Source organism: Pseudorasbora parva, chromosome 16, assembly GCF_024679245.1.
Source record: "Pseudorasbora parva isolate DD20220531a chromosome 16, ASM2467924v1, whole genome shotgun sequence".
NCBI classification, from domain to species: Eukaryota; Metazoa; Chordata; class Actinopteri; order Cypriniformes; family Gobionidae; genus Pseudorasbora; species Pseudorasbora parva.
In genome coordinates this window covers 40613281-40636295 of record NC_090187.1, presented here as the reverse complement: position 1 = coordinate 40636295, position 23015 = coordinate 40613281, and the positions used below count along the sequence as shown (strand labels likewise).

At 40.3% G+C, this 23015-nt stretch overlaps 1 protein-coding gene across 2 annotated transcripts in view; it reads right to left on the bottom strand.

The window, feature by feature from the left end:
* yap1 (Yes1 associated transcriptional regulator) overlaps nt 1–23015 on the bottom strand; it is a 46225-nt gene that overhangs the window by 19500 nt on the left and 3710 nt on the right. For both annotated transcript variants that reach the window (XM_067419026.1, XM_067419027.1), the window contains exon 3: nt 68–186. In XM_067419026.1, coding sequence (XP_067275127.1) covers nt 68–186 — 119 coding nt within the window. The remainder of the gene's footprint in view (nt 1–67; nt 187–23015) is intronic.

Below are 23015 nucleotides of genomic sequence, written 5' to 3'. Positions count from 1 at the left end.
TTAGCATGAGAATGCTGGGACTGAGAATGCAGTTTTTAATATCAAATGAGTGTCTGGAGCTGCTGACCTGAGGCAGGGTTCATGATGTTCTGTTGCTGCACAGGCACTGGGCTGGCCGGGGCGGCCTGGTTCATCTGAAGGAGGGCCTTACGCGGGTCCTGCCAGGTGGTCGTCTGGTCATGATGGCTGAGAGGAGACAGAGACATACATTAAAAGGACTATTAAAGATAACTATTGTGGCTGTGTTCTGAATACTAATAAGCTGCCCTAAATATACCAACATACATACACACACACTAAATATATATATATATATATATATATATATATATATATATATATATATATATATATATATTTCTACAAGTGATTCCATTTGCTCTTGTTCCAGGCTGCATATTTATATTATTATTAATATTATTATATAGGGGTAAATAACAGATGGTTACAGAGTAGATAGTTCACGAAAATCGAATGTAAAGAGTTTTATCTCTAAAAACAGATTAGCTTATAGCACTTGTCTATGGGGCACCGGGTAGTGAAATTAAATCGCTAGTTAATACCACTAACAAGGCTCAAAATAGCCTCACACTAACACGGTAGCATAATGAGGGTCCCTACATGCAAACCGAAGCATTGAGAACTTTGTTAGAGTACAAACAGTTTAATAAGAAGATACTTTATAAACACAGTGCATTACGCGTTCACGGACAGGCGCCATCTTGGAAAACAGTCTTTTAATAATAATCTATTATTTTTTAACATATTTTTAAATGTAAAACATATCATTTTATGAATATGAATTGTATTTATTTTATTATTATATTACATTATATTAAATCAAGAATCTATATATATATCTATCTATGGCTGCATGATTAATCGAAATCAAACGCGCAAAGGTTGCAATTTTAATTAAATAAATAAATGCCCAGCTGTTCTGTGATCATCAGTAAACGCTGCTTTGTTTGACAATGAATTATTTTAAAGTATTCTATACAGTGATAAAGTCTATGTCGAGCAGCGCTGCTTTATTATTATGAAAATACCCGAGAAGGCTTAAATACAGCATCTTGATGCAGTCTTCATGTTTAATCAGTCAAAGCGTCTATCTTCTCCTCAGCCTTCAGCACGAGCTTCACTTATTAGGGATTTCCTGAAAACGATTACTTCTCTGAGGCGTATGTGGCGTTTCTGCTCAGGGCGCCCTCTGGCCTCCAGTATGAATGAAACTTTTGGGTAAAAAAAGAAAAAGAAAAATAATACTTCTCTCTAAATACATTTATATGACAATTCATATGTGTGGTTTTTTTCCAATTATAATTATATTATTTTGTTTAAATATAATTAATTGTATTAACTGTATTTTATATATATATATATATATATATATATATACACACACACACACACACACACACACACACACACACACACACACACACAAACACACACACACAAACACACACACACACACACACACACACACACACACCTTTCCCATCCTTAAATATAAAATAATAATATAATAAGTTTTGCAACATTGAAAGTAAATTACTTCATATATGGACTAATTAGTTACACATTCTGTAAAATATATTTTATATGTCATTACTTTTCTATTGCTTTTTATGGAAAAACTTCATTTAATGCACAGGAACGTTCAATGCGATTCGATTCAGTTCAGTTCAGTTCAGTTCAGTTCAGTGATTCCCAAAATGTCTTCTTGGTAGGCAGCACCCAAGGTTTCAAAATACAGTCTATAACAATGCATAGATTTACGAGAATATAAGGCATATTAACAAAGGTGCGTCAAGGGCAGTGTATTCTCATATAAACAACTGTTATATATCCCACATTGGTTTATTTGATCCAAATAGAGTGCTCAGATAAAACTCCCTGCAAGTGGAACTTTTACAAGATCTTTGTAAACACCTGAGCACCGCTCCATTTGGACAGCATCTCAGCCCTTTAATCTGTGTAAGCAAAAGCCAGCAAGAACCAAACATCTCCGAAGCCTCCAGCAAGCAAGTGTAAATGATGGTCTGTCCAGTTAGCAATGCAACTCCCAATCATTTCGTCTGCCCTGTCTGCTAAAAATAGGCTCTTATGAAAGTCCATTTCGTAAACTTTACATTTGCCACCCACTCTTGTGTCAGATCTGCTGATGTATTGCTGTGGAGGAGGGGGCGCGGATAACTGTAGGCCGTCGAGTGAACTTCGACCCTATTTACATGTGATTTGCCTGCGTGCAGTGGACTGAATCGGTGTCATCAGTGCATGAAGTCACCGATTACTGTGTAAGCCAGTGATGAATAACACCGTTACTGGAAAACAAATCAACGAGTATAAAAGGAGAGACTAAACCCTTCTGTTTATTCAGATCTAAGACAGCAGGGTGGCAGAGAGAGCACAACTGTTTTCTCTTCCACTGCAGTTTATCACTCAAAGGTTAAGCAGTCAATGCTGGAAAACAGGGCTTTTTGAGCTTTATCTCAACTTGAATGCGACCAAAAGAAACAGTCTTAAACCATCCACCTACAAATCCAACATTGGTATGTTTTCTAGCTCACTATCACAGTACATTTCACCTGATCTAATCTCACAGCTTCCTTAAGATCAAACCTGACAAACCCTTTTCCTTCCTAAATACTAGCTGCTAATCTTTACATTTTCTTTTAAACAAATGAAGTCTTCCAAGAAAAAGGTTTCTGTGTCCTGAAGGCACATGCACGCGATTTACGAGCAGCGTTTGGGATGGAGTGGGTGGTTAAAAGAGACCCGCGTTCTGAGGTGACGCAAGTTCTGTCAGGTCTACGAAACTACAGCCAGTGCGGATTATGCACTTGCGTTTTTAACTGTAAGTAAACACAACTGAAAGAAGCCATTTTATGCAACTTCAGGGCAAATCAGGCGGTTGTGAAACGCTAATGAACGTTAATGAAAACGGGCTGCAACACTTGGTGTTAGAAGCATTTCTAATGATGGCTTTGTCTGGGCTTGTTGCTCGATTAAGATGTAGAGCTAACAGAGGAAAAGCACCCCCTCTCTCCTTCTCTCTCTCTCTCTCTCTCTCTCTCTCTCTCTCAGGCCTGTACATTCAGGCAGGGTCAGTCATGGGTCTCCTCCCAGGAGGTTTCTTTCTCTCACTGCCTGTTCCAACACACTGAAGTGTCAGGCTCTTTAACAATCTGGCGCCAGTTTTACAAAGCTTTCACCTGCTGGACAAAAGCTCAGACCAAGCTACGACCCAAAACCCTAAATGCTATTCACTTGCTCCTCTTTTCCCCCCAGCTCTGCTCTCTTTGCCTATTTAAGACAGGTTTTGTCACTGAAAACGTCAGATTTGCATGCATTGAATTTATCCTCGGGTATCTTGACTAGTGATAGACGAACACATCTATTTCAAGATTATTAGCAGATAAACATGTATAATTGGCCAATAAATGGGTTTTGCTGCCTCCTAAATCTGATGGCAGCCTTCTCAATAAATGAAACATTGTTTTAATTTTTTGGTGAATTTGACATATTATGAAAAAAATGTGTTTAATTTTAAGCTATTTACACCTTACTGACATAAATACAATAACTAAAGTCATCGATCAGTATTTTAAATTGCACTCATTTTTCTCATATTTTGCACCATAACATTGTGATGCATTTCAAAATTACACTGTATTTTTAAAAGTACAATCAACTTGGATGTTTAAGTAATTTCAACTTAAATTACAGATGAATCGTGTAATCTTTTATAACTTTTTTTTGATGAGTTAAAGTAATGTGAAAACATTAGTTGCCATAACTTGTTCTTCATATCATATTTTACAGTGTATTTTTCTTTAAAACAGAAATTGAAATCTTTATTGTCATTTTAGTTTAATGATTAAAAAAATGAAGTATTAATTTCTTTAAAAACTTACTCACCTAAAACCTAATAATGCATATTTATAATACATAGGGATCAATATATTTATAATATATTGGCATTAATCCATTTACAATATATTTACCTATAGATATTGGCATCTGCCTTTGAAAAACCCTTATTGTTTGGTAATAGTCTTGATAGATTGACGGCAGACCACTGCTCTACTGGAAGAGAGACCGCAGAGAAAAACAAAAACTTGAAATTTTGACCTCGTGGATAAAATAATTGAGCAACTTTCCGAACGGTTTTGTTTGCAATACAAAATTGCAAGACCTTTTCCCATCATAAACATTCCTGTGACCATTTTTCCTGCTGTCACTTTCTCTCCGCCACTAATTAGTCACTATTCCACCATCACTGCCTTATGAGAAAGGGAGGGAGCAAGAATAACAAAAAGAGGAGAGAGAGAAAGAGAGAGACTGACTCAGCACTTCACCACCCCCTCTTCTCTAAGCTCCCTCTTGTTTATGCTTTACTGATCAAAGAAACGGCCAAAAACTGCCCCTCTCCCACCCACCTACCAGTAAGCCACCCTACCCCCAACCCACACACACACTCACTCACACACACACACGCACACACACACACACACAGACACACACTCCAGGAAAACAGCCCGGGCTGAGGCAGACGAGGAACAGGGGCCTCTTCAGGAGGGTCACGGGGGACGGCCGAATGACCGTCAAACAAAAAGAAGAGGAAAAAACGAGCGCGGAAGCAATCCCTCAGAACTCCATTGGCTGTGTGGACTGCTGTGGTCCTGTTACACTTTATGTCACCCCAATCCTCCCCCTCCTGTTGCTGCTGGAAACTATGACAGAGAGAGAGAGGGAGAGGCGAGGAGAGTTAATTTTAATTGGAGCACAGGATGTCGAGTATGAAGATCTCTTGGGTTTCAGCGAGGGCAGGCGCACTCACACAGGTGAGCTTTATTAGCCCTGAACGCTCTGCCCACATGGTGCCTTTTCCATGCAAAACACTGACGCTTATGTTTAATTCAGCGACATAATGATCCAGACGGAGGACTATATCTTACAGACCCCAAACCTTAGTGCTCACCAAGGCAGCCGTTATTTGACAGGATTGCCTTCTTGGTGAAAGGATCTCTAAGAAAGCAGTATAAATAAGTGGCCTACCTTCTGTGATGCTGCTTTTGGAATAGAGCAAATGTGTTTTTGTAGTCAAAAGCACACAATCCGGTCTGGGTCAGAGCCCTACCATTGCGTCACTCTTGAGCGTCTGCTCATGCAATGTTCTCTTTGCACTTCCAGCACACACTTCACAAATCAGGCAGACTGGCTTCCCTTTACTCAGCGGGAAAGTACCGGGAAAATGGGAGGACAGTCAAAAAGCAGCCAAGAGTAACAATAATGGTGAAATGCATATGCACATAATACTTTGACTGTCATTTATTCATAATGCCAACATGCATGCATTTAATGAACTGAAGCATTAAGGTGCACTCACATTCACCAACGCTCGGCGAAATTTCGAGAGTGAAATCCAGTCATTCCAGTAGGAATCCACACAGTTGGAAAAAGTTCACCACTATCAGTATAGGGAACTATTAACTTTGACTTTTGCCTCAATATAAATTGTGAATCGCAATTGCTCATCGCTCAGTCCTCCCTTTCGAAGCACACGCTCAAGCTACAAGCTACGGTGGCCGACAAAAGACAAAGATGTCATTGTCTGAGACGGCAGAGGGTAGCTAGCGCTCTGTAGAGAAGTTTGTCCGTTTAGGGCTACTGTAGAAACGCTGCAAAATGGTGACTTCACTCTAAAGGGGGTCGCACACCGGACGCGGAGCTCGGCGGTGCGCCGCGCAGCGTCTCAGGTATCGCACACCGGACGCGCACATTTTAAAAGGCTACGTTTATTATACATTTCCCCAAAATATGTTTAGACTTTATTCAAGCTGTTGAACTCAGAATGTAAAACAAATGTCAAATACTTTTAATATAAAGCCTTGAAATGGCGCTCTGTGGCGCGGCAGGATTTAGAACAACTTCCTGAGTCGCCGCGGACAGGCGCCGAATGCCGCCACCGGTGTGCGTACACTCATTGAAAACAATGTGTTCGAATTTTAAAGACGTGGCGCGCCGCCGAGCTCCGCGTCCGGTGTGCGACCCCCTTTAGGGGACGTGCAGTGTATGTAGATAGAAATGGCTCATTCTAAGGTAATAAAAGCATAAAGGTACATAGGGTTGGGCATCGTTTTGATTTGAACGATTCTGATTCCGATTCCGATTCTTACTTTCGATTCCGGTTCTTTTCGATTCTCGATTCCGATTCTTTGAGGGGTGGAGTCAAAACGTGTCACATCGATATTCAATGCTATTTTCAATACCACGGGGGGAAAACGCTGCATATACTGTCAATTAGATATTTTTTATATAATTTTTTTTTTTGTCTGTCTTTTGAAAGTCTAGGCAATCAAACATTTCTTCTGAAGAGATCACTTTATATGATAAAGCTTTTAAGCTTTTTCTCATATATAAACATTGATCAATTACTATTAAAATTCTCTCACAAATATTTGTTAACTCAATGTATTTTTTACAACGGGGTAATTGTGTTGCAATAGCTTACACACAGCACAAGTAAGCTTGATTTTGAATGGTAAATTGAATAAACAAAGATACAACTTACAAAAAATAGCACAAAATAAATACATTAGAATAAAAGATATAAATGAAATAGACCGCTTTATTTTTTCAGGTAGGTCTAACATTCAGGTAAGGAACTGAATAAAAAAACGCAAAGTGGCTAAATAAATTTAAAATAACATTGGATAATGTTTTTGCAAAAAATTAAATAGTTTCATATAAAACCATTAAAGTTAGACAAGTTGATCAGTCAAGAGCAGTGTGATCATTTGTCTTTTTGTAGTTTGACTTTGAATAACAAATGACTGCTGTCCCTTTAAGAACTGCCGCACTCATGGATCCTGAACACTGTTCCTGTTACTCATTCTTCATTTCTTCCTGAATTGTTTAAGACTGTGTTTACATACTGTTCAAAATGTGCACTGAGAATTTGTTTGAGTGTATTTGACCAATAATAAGCTGGAAAAAGAAGCAAATATTTGCACTTGTATGTCAGGGGCGGCTTTATTACGGTAGGCTATGTGTGTGTGCGCGCTTCAGATGTGAGCTTGAAATCTGCGGGGATTCGTAGAATTATGTGCAATCCTGCGCGAAATTCAGACCGATCACACACACTAACACTAACACGCTGTCGTAAGGAAAAGTCCAGCAGAACGCGCGTCCGTCATGTTCAGAGGTTAACCAGGCTGAGTGAGAATATGCGGCTGCGCGTCAACTCGCTGTCGGTCAGAGAGGAGAGGAGCTGGGATCGATTGTGTAGGCTGAGCAGGCTGTCGTATCTTTTCAGATATTTCAGTATCGATATTTTTGACAACACTAGTTGCACTGTGCCGACCCAGGCTTTTAAAAGTGAAATAAATCCACACTTTGGAGCGCCGTTTACCGGGCTTCCATGGCTAAAAGAACAAGCGGGCGCACAAGCACCGGAAATCAGGTGGCCATGGAAACCAAAACTTGCGCGCTTGGAACCGAAGATCGGAACCGAAAATAAATTTTCTAAACGACTCCAATGGAATCGTTATTTTTTAAACGATTCCAAGTTAGAACCGGTTCTCGATGCCCAACCCTAACAGTACATTATGTAAGGTCTGTAATGGTATACACCATTGAAAACATAGTTATTTATATTATATTGCATTTTTGTTAATAGATCCTCATATACTACACACTGCACCTTTAATAGTTAGTAAGGTAGTGGCTGTATCATTGTTTAGGTATCAGGTAGGATTAAGGGATGTAGAATATGGTCATGCAGAATAAGGCATTAATATGTACTTATAAGAAGACAAAAGGCTAGTCGTATGCAAGCTAATGAGCAAATAGTTAAAAGTGAGAATTGGATTCTAAAATAAAGCGTTACCGACAACCCTAATCTCTACTCTATTGACAGTGGGTAATGGACCTTTTTTGCACACAAATTTGTGGTTCGTTTTAATGCAATGATCGTGATCTAGGGAAAAAAAGCCCATTATAATTAATTAAATGACCTGAAAAAATGGCCCATTATAATGAAATTATAATGACCTGAAATTTCGCTAATGTGACTGCACCATTAGAGATAATCATAATATATTGTGCCAGTGCATTTAACTAAACTTTACCTAGCTAACAGCAATTAATAAATGACCACTTCGGATAACTCATCAGTGCCGTTTAATGAGGCTGACTGCACATTCACACCAACAAACTAACACCTATGGCAACGGTATCCCACACTCCCACAGGAAAACATCATCGCTGTCACGGCTTCTGCTCTGGGCCATTACAGATCGCTGGGGCCACCAGCTGAGAGGCGTTATTGAGGATTAGGGGGCTAGAGATGGAGACAAAAGCATAGACAGGATAGACGTCCGCTCAAGAGACCCCCACAAACCGCTTCAAACATCAGCTTCTGCCAGACGACTGCAACCTTCTCTCTGGAGCACTACTTCCATCCCAGACTAAGCACTGAAAAGACAGACTGGGGGAATGACAAACAGACAAAGAGAGGTCTACAACCCTGGGACCAGGCTTTTGCTTTATAGCCAAAAGACTAGGAGAGCGGAGGAGGGATTCTGGCACTCAAATCACATTGAGCCATGACCACACAGGAATCACTCCATGACACTAAAGGAGACAGTGCTCTATAGAAGCTCACTTCCTAATTTCCTCTCCAGCTGTTATCACTGCTCATGAAACCAGAGAGCGCTGGAGGAGGAGGTGGTGGTGGTGGTAGGTGGAGAGGGGAGGTTAGCGAGCTCACGGCACTAGACCCACCCAAGCGCTCAACATGATTGATGGCCCAATTATCAGGGCCCTGTTTATTGTGCAGCAGTTATTTATAACAGCAGAGCTTAAGGTGCAGCAATGAATGCTTCTCACAGATGCACTCAACTTCGCCAGCACTGCGTGTTTTCCACTTTGCCTAGGAAATAACAAATATTTGACCTAAAAATATGAGAGCGTATACTGGATGAGCTGTTTTCACAATAGCAAAATGTGCCAAGACTGCATTCCCTATTCCTTGTCTGCATCCAAAATGTGCATTCTACTTATTTTCACTGGAGAACAGGAGGCTTAAGTCAACTTAACTTTATTTATATAGCACTTTTACAATGACGATTGTTTCAAAGCAGCTTCACAGTGTTAAACAGGACAATATTGCAACAAAATTTGGGGAAAACATTGATGTTATCAGCTTATTTTAATTTATCATATAGCGACAATGTTGGCAGATCAGTATTATAGTTTATACAATTAAATAAGACCTAATAAATACATTTTATTTGGATATTTAGTTGAATAACTTGGATCATAATTTTAGTGTCCCCAACTGAGCAAGCCAAGCCAAAGGCGACAGTGGCAGGGAACCAAAACTCCATCAGGGCATGATGGAGAAAAATAAACCTTGGGAGAAACCAGACTCAGTTGGGGTGCCAGTTCTCCTCTGGCCTATTAACACACCGTGTATGATTATTATTCTGGCAACCTTACAGGTTAGAAAACATATTAGATATTCAAAATTCCTGGGTTTTCAGATAAAACACAATGTGGTGTGTGTTCACACATTGTACGTTTGGCTTGATTAAAACAAACCCTGGTGTGATTGTACTTTTGGTGCCGTTCACTGCCATCTGACACCAAACCTGGTGCGCACCAAACAAGCGGATCGAGACCGGTGAAAAGATGAAATGTGAGTCCAACATGGACCGAAGGTGTGTAAACGAACCAAAAAAAGAGAGAAGAGGGGAGTCAGGCGACCCTAAAAGGGCAGAATGCTCAGGCACATCTGCTTTTTCTCAACATAGTGGTAATGTTGCCATCACAGTTCGGTACAGGCGTCAGAACTGCGTCTCCTCGCAGCAGATCTTGGGTTTGTGTGTGTGATGGAGGAATTCCTGCTGCTGTTTTGACTCCTTTACACACTTTATGGTAGCTGGTCAAAATACCATCACATGAAGCTACGTGCATACAACGAGCGCATTTATCCCAGCACACAGCATTGTTTTGGATGTTTGGGAAGTCTCGAAATATACGTCATAAAAGCCGACGAATCAGATTGTGAACGTATCCCTATGCATTTAGGTTCGTATATTTAGGCTCAGTGTTAAAACTACCAATGAGAACACTAAGTGGACACTTTTTGGGGTCCAGACCAAGCAAACTGAATTTGGCATGTTTGGCTTAATTAAACCAAACTCTGGTGCGATTGCTTTGTTAGTGCGGTTCATTTGAATAAGTGTGAACGCTAGCATCTAATCCCTGTTGCGCACCAAACAAACAGACCGAGACCACTGAAAGGATAGATCTCCAAACAAACAAATGAAATATGAAAGCAACATGGATCAAAAACACGTTAATGAACTGAACTACAAGTGTGTGAATACACCCTTAATTATAAAAATGATCACTATTGGTACGTCTAAACTACTTCTACACTACAACCTTTTCAGATCCTCACAAATACTCTGTATATTAGCTTAGCAGAACACACAGTCTCTAATGAGGCCTCAGAGAGGCAGCCATTACGAATGACTGAATGGTGCTAGTCAGGACAGAAAGAGGACATCAGACCTCAGTCAACTCTCCCTCGTGGCAGAGCGAGCGAGCGTGCATCAGGAGTCAGGACGGGTGGATGAGTGACTCGGCTTCCGTCAGCAGGACATCATCAGGAGAGATTATTGAGCGACCTGCTGACCTCAGGCCGGATTTAAGTTCCTCTTTGAAGGAGGGCTCATATCACAGGGGCCAGCGGACAAAGCAGCGAGTTAACCGAGTCAAAGGGAGAATGAGAGAGAGAGAGAGAGAGAGAGAGAGAGAGAGACGCTGGAGAGAAACATGGGTAAAGGTTTTGAAGTTCTCAAACAATTGTAGGCAAGCTATAGTTTGAAAGTGCAGTAAGTGATTTCTAAGAAACACAACTGATATTTGAAATCAGCCCAACAAACACACCCCTCCCTTCATTGCTCCGCCCCCAAATGAGCAAAAACGCAACGCGACGTCGAAGTTGATGCAAAGTCGATGTCTCTATCATAGCAGAAGTGAGAGCTTTGTGAAAAATAAAGTGAAGATGACGAACGACAAGGAAAACAAAAAATTAACATATAGCACACAAGAGTATATACACACTAGAATTAGTTGTTATCGCCAGCAGATCCAGAAAAACAATAACACTCAAAACTGTGCTGTTACTACAGCTAACATTACAACAACAGCACTGCTTCTGTGAAACACAGCAAACCAATGTTACTCGCGTACGGATCAGAAACAACACAACCTCAGCACCCATTATCAGCCCTTTAGCTTAGGTCTCTCCAGTGCCAGAAAGCTTTTCTGATATTAACGCGGCTCCTAAAGCTCTTGCCTGATCATAACCAGTGGAATTCCTCTGACCTTTTCTCTTTTGTAATGTCTCTCAGCCATTTCTCTTTCTACAGTCTTTCTTCAAATTTCCCTTTTGCTAACTCTCTGTCCACACCCCTACTGCTGATTGGCTCACTCTCTCCTCCCCATCATAAGTGGACACACACCCTAATGCTGATTGGCTACTAAGTGTGTTGTGCTTCTCGGTCGATCCACTTTCAACAGCATTTATCAGAAATCTCTTACTGCACCTTTAACATGATATACCATTAACTGCTAATGAGAAATTAAGAACCAACTGAATGCGACATTCAACACACTTGCTGCGCTGTTTGGTAAATGTAAAGAGCATTCTGACCGAGTCACTGGTCTGAATATATAGGCATGGGTTCTTCTTGAGGCAGTTTGTTTGGCATTGACAGTAGGAGCATTGATGTCTGGGGCAAAGGTGTTACATCAGGACTAGGTAAACACTGGTCTGGCTAACTCTGCCTTCTATATGTACACACACACACACACACACACACACACACACACACACACACACACACACACACACACACACACACACACACACACACACAAAGATGACACTTCAACAGGAAAGGGGCTTGTTTGTGTGTGGTCAATAAAGCCCAAGCTTGACAAACACACATTTGCTCAGAGTAAATGCTTCACACTAGATGAGCTGAGAAATGAATCCACCCTGACCTGGGAAACTAAACATTACAAAAACGAGGCCACTGTAATCTCTCAAATGACTTAAACCAGTATCTAAATGAGTCTGCTGTTCACATGACTTAGAGTACAGTGAGTTCAAAAGTCAGCTCAAACATGTGAGTTTAAAACAAAATAAGGGATATATGAACAAAATTCTGTATATTGCATTATACTACTCTTGTCTTCAGTCACATGATCCTTCAGAAATCATTCTAATATGATAATCTGATGCTCAAGAAACGTAAAAGTTAATGATAAGAAATGATAAAAGTTATTATTATCAATGTTGAAAACAGTTGAGCTTCTTAATATTTTTGTGGAAACAGTGATTCTTTTTCCATACAAGTAAAAAGAAACTGCATTTATTTGAAATAGAAAACTTTAGTAATATTGTAAATCTTTTTACTGTCACTTTTGGTCCATTTAATGCATCCTTGCTGATAAAAGTATTAATTTCTTACAATGAATGTATTATATGAATAATATTTAAATGAATGTAAAAAATGTTAACCACAGAAAGTGTTAAAAAAATGTTTGGCACAGTAAAAACCATGAGACAATGTCAATTTACGGAGAATCAAATTAATTGTAATATTGTGATTTTAATATCCAAAATATCTCATTTGTTTAGACTTTCATTTATTGATAACCTGATGGACACAAACCAAAATATTCAATTATTACTACATGTAACAGCTGAATTTGAGACCCTGTATTGCATTTCTTTGTTGCTCTCACATCAAAACACTTTCCACAGATATCTACTGCCGTATGTATTGACAGTATTACAAAATCTCACATTTCTGCCGATGCACAGCATTATAACTGCCTATAAAAAGGCCTTGATCATGCATGAAACAAAAGTATGATTGTGGTCTGGGTTTGTGGAAAGGACAGCCTCTCCCTGTGATGTTGATCACATTTGCAATAGCAAACTTTCACTCCCTTCACTCGTCCTCCACACAAATGTGCTACAAATGGAGCTAGGAAGAGAGGCCTGTCCCAGATGGCTAAACCGTTAGCCATCAAAGAGACGGCCAAAAGCAGTACATAACATGCCTGCTTCAAACTCACACATACAAGGGTGCAATTCAACACAGCGTGATTCACACGAGCCTCCCGATGAGCGGATTTAAACGCGTACGGGAGTGGTGGGAGATAAAGTTAAAATCACATGAACACAAAACTCCTCACAATCCTGTCATGGCTATATTTTGCCCGTAGCACCCCAATGAACCGTTTCGAAATTGAGACTGATGTGAATTTAGCCTGTACCTCCTTTCAGAGAAGGGGGGGAAAGGCAGAAAAGCAAATATTTTCCCAACTGGCCCAGAGAAAATGGAGGTTGAGTGTCTGAGGAAAATCCAAAGGAAAACAAGCCACCCCAGAAGACTCAATAACAAAGACTATCTAAGCTAGCAGTGTGTGTCTGGACATGTAACGCTTCCAGGAGCACACATTTTACTACAGTACTGCTAAAGCTAGGACAAAAGCCTGTGTGTGTGCTTGTGTGTGTGTGTGTGTGTGTGTGTGTGTGTGTGTGTGTGTCTACTCATAATACACATGCTTTCTTAAAAAAAACTTTGCTGTTTGTTTCCATTGGAGCACTGATATTAAAATTCTGGTCAATAGTCAAGTCACCTTTATTTATACAGCGCTTCATACAATACAGATTGTTGCTTTACAGTGATAAAAGGGAAATGATTCAATGATGTAAAAAAAGTTCATTTCAGCTGTAAAGCAGCTCTAATTAAAAGAAAACAGTGTCATAGTGAAGTGAGTTCAGTGTTGATTCAGTTCCATGTAAAGATGATCAATTATTAAATTAGTTAATTTCATCTATAAAGCAGTTCTGCTGAAAACATTTGTTATCGCCTAGCTAAGTTCAGTTCTCGTCCAATAGTGTCAGGGCAGTCAAATCAATAATATTGTTGTAACTAACCCTAAGTCGATAAGAATTTTCTAGTGCCGTCGAATCGATTAATTGTGTTTTTGTAAAAATGCAAAAGCTGTACTATTGTGAAATATTATTACAATTTAAAATAACTGTTTTATTATTTGAATATTTTAAAACGTAATTTATTCCTGTGATCAAAGCTGAATTTTCAGCATCATTACTCCAGTCTTCAGTGTCACATGATCTTTCAGAAATCCATCAGATATGATGATTTTCTGTTTAAGAAACATTTTTATTATCAATGTTGACAGTCGTGTACTTTTTTCATGATTTTTTGAAGACTACACAGTTTAAAAGAATCATTTATTTAAAATATAATTTTTTTTTTTATTAAAACATTATAAATGTCTTTACGGTAACTTTTGATCAATTTTAATGCATCCTTGATGAGTAAAAGTATTAATTTACTGACCCCAAACTTTTGTACGGTAGTATATAATGTTACAAAACCTCAATTTCTATACTTTTTAGGCATCACAAAACTACAATGTACAGTATGCAAATGGGTAACAGTTTTGAGATTTTCTTTTGAGTTCCAGTAACCGAAATGATAATGATGCATTATGCATCTCTAACTGTGTGTATACGATTTTGCAAGTTACAGCCACCGACCAAGAGTAATAAAAGTCCTTATGATATACATTCAGCCCTGCCATCATGTGTCCTTGTGTTTTTCCAGTTTTTCCAATCATGCGCCCCTCCTTCCCAAACCCCCCACCATGGCAGCAGACAGCAGGAAGGAAACAAGGGGGCCATTTTTAGTTTACAGACCTTGAGGCCACATTGTGGTAGAGTAAGCTGCAAAAACCAAACAGCGCTCATTAAATCACTTAACACCACACGTTTACTATCACCACCAGGTCCCCTCACACTCTAATGACGGGTCACGTCCTTTAACTCCCAACACAAATGGTAGATCTTTTCCAAATTCACCTTATCAGGGATATTTCACACAGCATATCTAAACAAGAAAGACCTCTGCAACAATCGCTACAATCTAAATGCATGTATGCGCAGCTTTTGCCTTCAGGGGAAACCGAGACACACCTTTGTATAGTAATTGAAAGCAGCATGTTTTAAAGCGGGTGGAGGGGTAACAGTGGTTCCCATCAGAGGGTCTAATCCCTGTGATAGCAGGGGTCCACATCCCTGAGGGCCCTTCTCGGCTAGGGCCGCTCCGCCCGTGGGCTGAATCCCCCACCGATTCCTGGCTTTAATAAGACAACGGAAACACTGATTAGCCCCTCTATTTGGCCACATTCTCCAAATTAGAATCCTTCATTAGTTTATGACCCTGGTCTCAGTGTTAGTGCCCTGTGAACTTAACCCCCCCTCCTCCTGGGGTCCCAAAAAACAGGCAGGCGAGAACTAAACAAGATGACCCTCAGCCGCCCTGAGCCCCCCTTCCCCACGGTCCGAGTCTATTATAAATGAAAGCTCACAGTAAACTGTTGGAGAAAAAGGGAAAGAGAGGAGAGGTCAACACATCATGTTGACCTTTCCCACTTCTGTCTTCCACAGGGTTAATAATGAAAGCAGGAAGACAAGAGGAAGAAAAACCTGGAGATAAAGACCAACCTCAAAGAAAAAGAAAAAAAGGCCACCACTAATTCTAGATTCAATCTACACTTTCAAAGTGAAACGAGAGTGCTGAATCATTTAACATGTTATGCCGATTCATATACAGTAAATAACTGATCTTTAAACATCATAAATGTTATAATTTGACAGAAGATTAAATAAAACGCACTGCTGACTGGAATGACAATTGACAACACTCAACAATGAACCGTATTTTTCAGAAATATTCTTTATCATCTGAAACATGCAGTGACATTATCACAAAGAAACAATTAATAAATAATGCAATTATTGTCAAGCACGTAAAATGTTTATCACATTAATTATTAGTGCTTTTAAAGATTGAGTGTTAGATGACAACAAAGGTAATCTAAATGTAAAAATAAAAGATACTGAGCATGCACAATGAAATACTCAATTACATATATATATATAAAAAGCAATGCTAATGATATATTGTTAATCTCTATCTGTGTACACATGCAACTTTTCAAGTTTCAGCCACAAGTTGACAACATTTAACAATGCACCATATTTCCCAGAAATATTTTTTATTATCTGAAACATGAAGAGACTATTAAAAATATATATACATAATACAATTAATGTCAAGCACTTTAGATGTGCACTGCATAGTTTCCATTTAGCCTTAAAGGAAGTGTATGTAAGATTGAGGACAAAAATGGTACCGCAATCACTTTCAAATTACTGTAGAGCGGTGTATCCGAGGTACACATCTCGAGGTTGCCAGATCGGCTGCAGGATCAGCAGGAACGTTTGTAGATCTGCAGCTGTGGTAACTAGAGCAGATCTGGCAACCCGGATGCAGAAACACTACTGACTTTGTGATTGGTCGATAGGTGGAGGGCGGAGCTTCGGGCCAAAACACAACACGTCAACATCAACATCAGTTGAGGGCTGCAACAACAACTTTTAAATTACAATATCCTGGCCGCACTACTTTTGTTAGTGATATAAGTATTTGAAATTAACACAATTTCTTAATGTTTAGTGACATATTAGGACCATTTTATGAATAATTGAAATACATTTCTTACATAAAGTTCCTTTACTATGCAACTTTCCGTCCACTGGAGGGCGTCTATTCTAAACAAAGGCGTAGTTTGATGACGCCAAGTTTGAGCACAGTATCTTGGGACATACGAGGTGTTTCTCAATGTCAAGGATGCTTCCTTGGAAGGACGGATCCTTCCAAGTCACTTCCTTCAGAGGCTAGGCGAGGCTCCTCTTTAGCATTCGGAGAACACGTAAATGGAACAGGCTAGCAAGTGCACGTCATTGCATCATTACGTCAGTGAAAAGGTCCGTTGGCCATCAATGTGTAACGTTATTTGTATATATTTTTATATCAATACAGTAGTAATTTGTACCGGCATTTAAACGTTAAACTTTACGTATATTTACTACGGTTATAACAAATGTTTGGTAAGGTAAATAAAAGCATTGTGGCAATCAGCGAGGTGAGGGACCGTGAGGCCGATGGCGTGATAATGAGCGGCAGCTGATCGCCGCCACACCGGTCTCGGCTCACGGCAAAGTGATTGGAGTATAAATGGTGGAGCGTGGAAGACGAGAGAGGACTAGGCCTGGAGTTTATGTTATGGTTTGTTTATGGTTTATTATGTGTGTGCGGGCAGTCGCCCGTGAGGGTTTTCCCCGTGTTACTTTCGTTTTGTTTATTATTTATAATAAAGTTGTTGAACGTTCGCCGGTTCCCGCCTCCTTCCTTCCCATCTACAAACTCCGATACAAGCATATTTGCCCCGTTCACGCTCCGACTCCGCGAACGTCTGAAGATAGCGAAGCTGCGCGCACAGGATTGTGGGTGATTTGAGAACGCGAAGTGCGCGAAGGCTACTCATATGCATCCTTTCCTGTATATGACATATTTTTCGAACGAAGGACTCAGTCCTTGGTTGAAATTCCGAGGATCCTCGACATTGGAACAGTCCTTCGTCGGATGTCGATGACGTGGCATCCTTAGAATTCTGGCTTCCGAGGATCCTTCCTTGACATTGAGAAACGCCTACGGTCTTCACCTCACAGCCGGTGGAAAATAGGACTCGGGCAGAAATCATGTTCATGGATGCGGTTATTAACGTTATTGTAGTGTAAAGCAGAGCAGGACCGAGTGTTGTGGAGCTGAGCATGGCCACTGGAGCGATCGTTACACAAACACACGGCTCGCGAACACCGGGACTTTTATTGTGACGGGACGGGACACAGTTGCCGGGCAGCCGCACTTCCGGTTATGATTATAAGGTAAAGGAGCTCTGTTTATCATATCAGATACAAGTGTGTTGAAAATGATGTTATGACGTTCCTCTGTGTGTTCGCTCGGCGCTGCCGTGACATGTCCACACTGCTAAGAGAAAAGCGCTTCTGCAGAATAAAACCGAGGGTAACGCAGATATGACGCGATTGACAGGCGACTCGCTCAAACACTATGCTGACACGTCCCGGGTCCTTGGTTAAAATAGCAATTTTCTCACAATTTACAAATAGTTGGAAACATTTTGGATATTGTAAGTACTCAACTGAACAAAATATAGAACACTGGCCTAGTGCTTTTTGGATATTTTACTGCAAAAATACTACATAATTCACCTTTAAAGGTGCACTGTGTAGTGTATCCAGCTGTTTTTTTTTTTTACATCATCTCTAAATGTAATAATAGTGACTCCAGTACCGTATAATCTTAAACAGAAAGGTTCTTTAACATCCATGGTCCCTTTCAATGGTACCAGAAAAGGTTCTTTATAGCAGAAAAGGGTTCAGATGATAAGAAAAACATGGTTCTTTTAAGAACTGTTCACTTAAAGGTTCTTCGTAAGACCTAAAATGACTCTTCAATGGTATCTCTGTGAAAACCCCTTTAGTTTTAAGCCTTTTATTTTTAAGAGTGTACTTCTTTTTTGAATTCTCAGGAAGCTCAACAACAAACATCTGGAAGCGCCACAGAACTTGTTCCCTATAATCCCGGGCTTTTGAGGCGACGCTGAAACGGTCAAATGACTGGGTGTTGCAGGTTGATTACGACTTCTGATAGCTTTGTGCTTCCTGTCATTTTCATCCCGCTATCAAAGTGTCACGGGACACCACTGAGGGCCTGAGCAAAGGCCGAACTAAATATAGAAGGACAAAAAGGTTACAGTGTAACCGTTCACGGCTAAAATCTAAGTGGCTTTAATGCGATAGATCTGTTACTGTGTGTTCAAAGTCTCTCATTCTTGTCCGTTTGTCTATATCTGACCGGGTCACATGAGTGTCACTGGATGAATAAAGCAACTCGCTCATGCTCTCTCGACTTTATCTCTATTGAGAGGATTCACAAACTGCACTTTCATTCATGCCGAAACGGAAACCAGGCTGCAAGTCACACTTCCCTTAGCTGTGTGACTCACATGTGGCTGAATGAGAGAGCCATCGGGATACTTCACACACAGCCGTCTGCTTATCTGCAACCGAAATGAATGGTAAAATACATGCTTTCTAATGAAATCTCTGGCCTTAGGGGAAAATGACTTGTACTGTACGGGCAGAACAGTAGTGGTCACCTGAAAGTAATGTGAGCTTGTTATGGTTTCAAACAGGTTGGCTCACAGCCCTGTCACCACCGCTCATCTGAAGAGGTCCTAATTATAAATAGGAGTGCGTTTCTGTTTTCCTGGGTGAGCTTCCTGAAGCCTCTAGTGATTCTAGATTCAATCACTCCACGTCACTCAAACACTTTCAATGTGCAATGAGAGTCACAAAAAACTAGCCTAGAAATCTAGACGCACCCTAGTGGCAGCAAATCTAATCTGCCGCGAGTGTCGTCTAGCAACTCTCAATAGACTTCTGAGCTGTAAAAGCCAACCCCTGGTCGGGCCAATCACATCGTGTATAGAGTCGGTGGGCGGGGCTTAACATAATGACGGCCGAGTTGCGTTTGCGTGCTTCTAGTAAACACAGAAACTGGCGAACGGCGGCCTTTCGAATCAGCTTTGACCGTGACTCTGGAAGACTTGGAGTTAAGCTTTTCTCTGAGAAAAGAACAAAGAACGGCACTGAAGTCATTCTTAAAAAGGGAAGATGTGTTCGGAGTTTAGCCGACCGGATACGGCGAATGTTTAATCTGTCAACGAGCCGTTTCACCTTCGTTGCTCTGGTTGGTTGTAGTGCTATCCTATCGCTGGCAGAGGGAGTTTGAAAGCCAACCGTTTATCCCGCCCCTCAGATTGAGCTGTCAATGGTGAGGTTCCAGACCAAACATCTTGATGTGGGTCTGGCTTGTCAGGCTAACAAAAAACTGAATTATTCAACATTTTATGCATTTGCTAAATAAATCTGTATTAGACAAATACTCGTAAATCTATCATTTGCCAGAAAAATACGGACATGAAAACACTCAACAACAGCTATGTTTCAATCAAAATTTGTGAATTTAACTTGTGTGAAAAATTTGAATATTACATTAAAAAAAGTAAAATAAAGCAGCGTCTCCCTCTCAACAAAATCGTCACTTCCTAATTGACACAAAATATCTGCAATAAAAATGGACTTTGCTGGCTTTTTCCCCTACATGCCCCACAGATGAAACGCAATAAACGCTGTCATCATGTTATCTTGCGTTCGAATGCCAGTGTTTGTGAATGTAATCATTTGAGACGCTTCTGGGAGGGAATTAAACCATTATTTTGACAACAGATTTTGGCTCAGGCATTTAAGAAGGATCAAACCACCACTTGAAATGATGAAATGATTGGTCCGCTGGTTAGTCCAGTCATCGAATCACGTTCACTGTTGAAGCAAAGTCACGTGATTTTTGTGTTGTGCATTGAGGGATTTATTGGTAAACGTGTTTCCATCATAGTTTATTTATGCCCGTGTCTTCTAATCAGATAAAATTTTTAGCCGCCTCAATCGAGGACTTTATCTTTATCTATGCACATCTTGGCATTTCCATCCAGCGTGTTTTATGCAATATACTAAAATGTGCATAAAAATAGCTGAATGGAAACATAGCTAATGTAACAGGGATCCACAAATAATGACTAGTTGGTTTAAAGGAGGCACTGTATAACTAGGCTGGTTTCAGATTCATCTGACCTTAATCGACTCAATCTTAGGAGTTTACATAATATGTACAAAGCAATGGAACAAAATGCACACTGCAAGACACATTTTAAGTTGGACAACTTTAAACTTGACACAACAGGCCAATGTCAAAGAACAAGTGGCGATGAAAGCCGACTGTGTTATAAATCTGCACTTGAACACACCAAAAGGACTTAAGGTGACCGTCAACTAACATGTGCGTTCTGCGGCTGTGTGTACATAAATATATATATCAGGAGGTATCAATAGTCTTTTTTCGTAATCCAAAAAGGTAAACTGAAACTAGACTGCAGATATACAAACCGTAAACAAAGCAGCGCTTGCTTAGTATTGTGATTTATCAATCACACTGATCACTTCTTCAAAAAGTCGGCTCATTCAAGCACGCTGAATCTGCCCCAAATCTGCCAACAGTGCAGAACACACCAAAAAAACTAAATTGACTGACATTGCCCAATGGCCGACCATCAACTTTAGAAAAAGAAATACCCAAAAATATATGTTTCAGATTTACCTGACCTGAATCTGATTCGTTCTTGTTGTGGAACAAACACCAGTTCCCAGACCCATTTTAAGTTAGACTTAACTATTAATCTGACACGGTCTTAGAAACAACACTTGCTCAAAGACATCTGACTTTTTATTTCCGCTCCTTGCATTTGATAAGCGGTGACAGTGATATGCTCGCTACAAAAATGAGGAATCGCTGACAAATGTCAACTTCCTGTGGGAAAGTTATCCACAAACAAAACAGAGTCAACAAAACGATGAATAAAATGAGCCTGCATTTTTTTAAAACCACAAACGGTTAAAAGGTATGGGATTATACAGACAAGAAGAGATGACCAGTGGCATCATGGTGAAGATCGCACAGTGAGTATGTCTCAATGATTGCTTAAAACTTGTTTTATATTTCCATTAAGGAGGAGAGAGAACTACCTAAATAAACTTGGAGCTGAGTCTTAAGGATTAGTCGTACTCATTGTTGGATGCATTAGCAGTTGCAACATTTCCAAAACATTAGCCTTGGTCTTGTGAGCCGTCTACACAAATGGCGTTTTCCCCTTCCTGTCCCTCAACCCCCTTTTGCACAATTCCAGGAGATCTGGTCCAAATGAAGCAGATGTTCTCCAGATGTTCCTCTTCTAAACATCTGGTTTTAAAAGCTCTCCGTTTTATCATAGTAAATTGGAGACTAATCATGTTTGTCTAGAAGCTATTGGTCAGAGGGTCACAGTTCCAGACTCTGTATTAAAAAATTCGGTCCTAATATAGCAGCTATTAAATAAATAAGAATTTGAATGGGACATATCAAAAAGACACAATGTACTCCTTAAATCTGTTCCTGTTTGCGGCCTGTGTCCTGTGGACAGGCTTCTGCGGCTAGGCAGATGAGTTTACCAGGCCGGCCCGTCCTCCACTCGTTCTACGCTGCTACACTGGGCCTTTGTTCCCCTCTGAAACCCAATCCGCAAAAGCTCTAAGTACCCACACACACACACAGAGAGAGAAGGAAAGCTTGGCACACAGACTAATACACTGTAGTAAAAACTATAAACCAGCTGGAAAAAAAGATTCCTTATTGGTTGATTAAAAAAGAGCCTTCATCTGCATATTTACAGATGGATCCATTTTCTTAATGTAGCTATTGTTCAAAAAAACATTGAACAACTTTTTGTCCAGCGTTGACACCTGGTGTTAAGATGCGTTTTGGTCGATCGGATCACAAATGGACGATGCTAAATACAGGTGTAAGCGTGGTCTAAAACGTTTTGAGCTTGTCCACTTTCGACCACTTCCAGACCGGATTGCTTTCGCAGTGTAGATGCTCATGTGGTGGAATGTGCTCGAACAGTCACAAAAGACCGCCCACTCTCCGCCTACTGACCTAATGCGTTAACATTTTGGAAAGCGCGCTAGCCAGACGGGATTTAAACTTTGTCGGCTGGAGATCCAAGTTTGGTTCGAAGACGGAAAATGTACCAAGGACAAAATGTTCTCTCACCATTCCTGATTTCTAACACACACTCACAGCATTCGGCTGGTCTTGTGGCTGCCAGAGCAGAGGCTATTTGAGCCATTAGACCGAAAGATCTAAGAAGAAATCAGGACAGAAGTGGTTGAATGTGGACAAAAGAGAGATTAAAACACCAGGAATAAATGGGAATGCATCTCCCTCGTCTACTTGTGATCCGATCGACCAAAACACATCTTAATACCAGGTGTAAATAGGGCCTTAAATACATGAAGCAAAGGT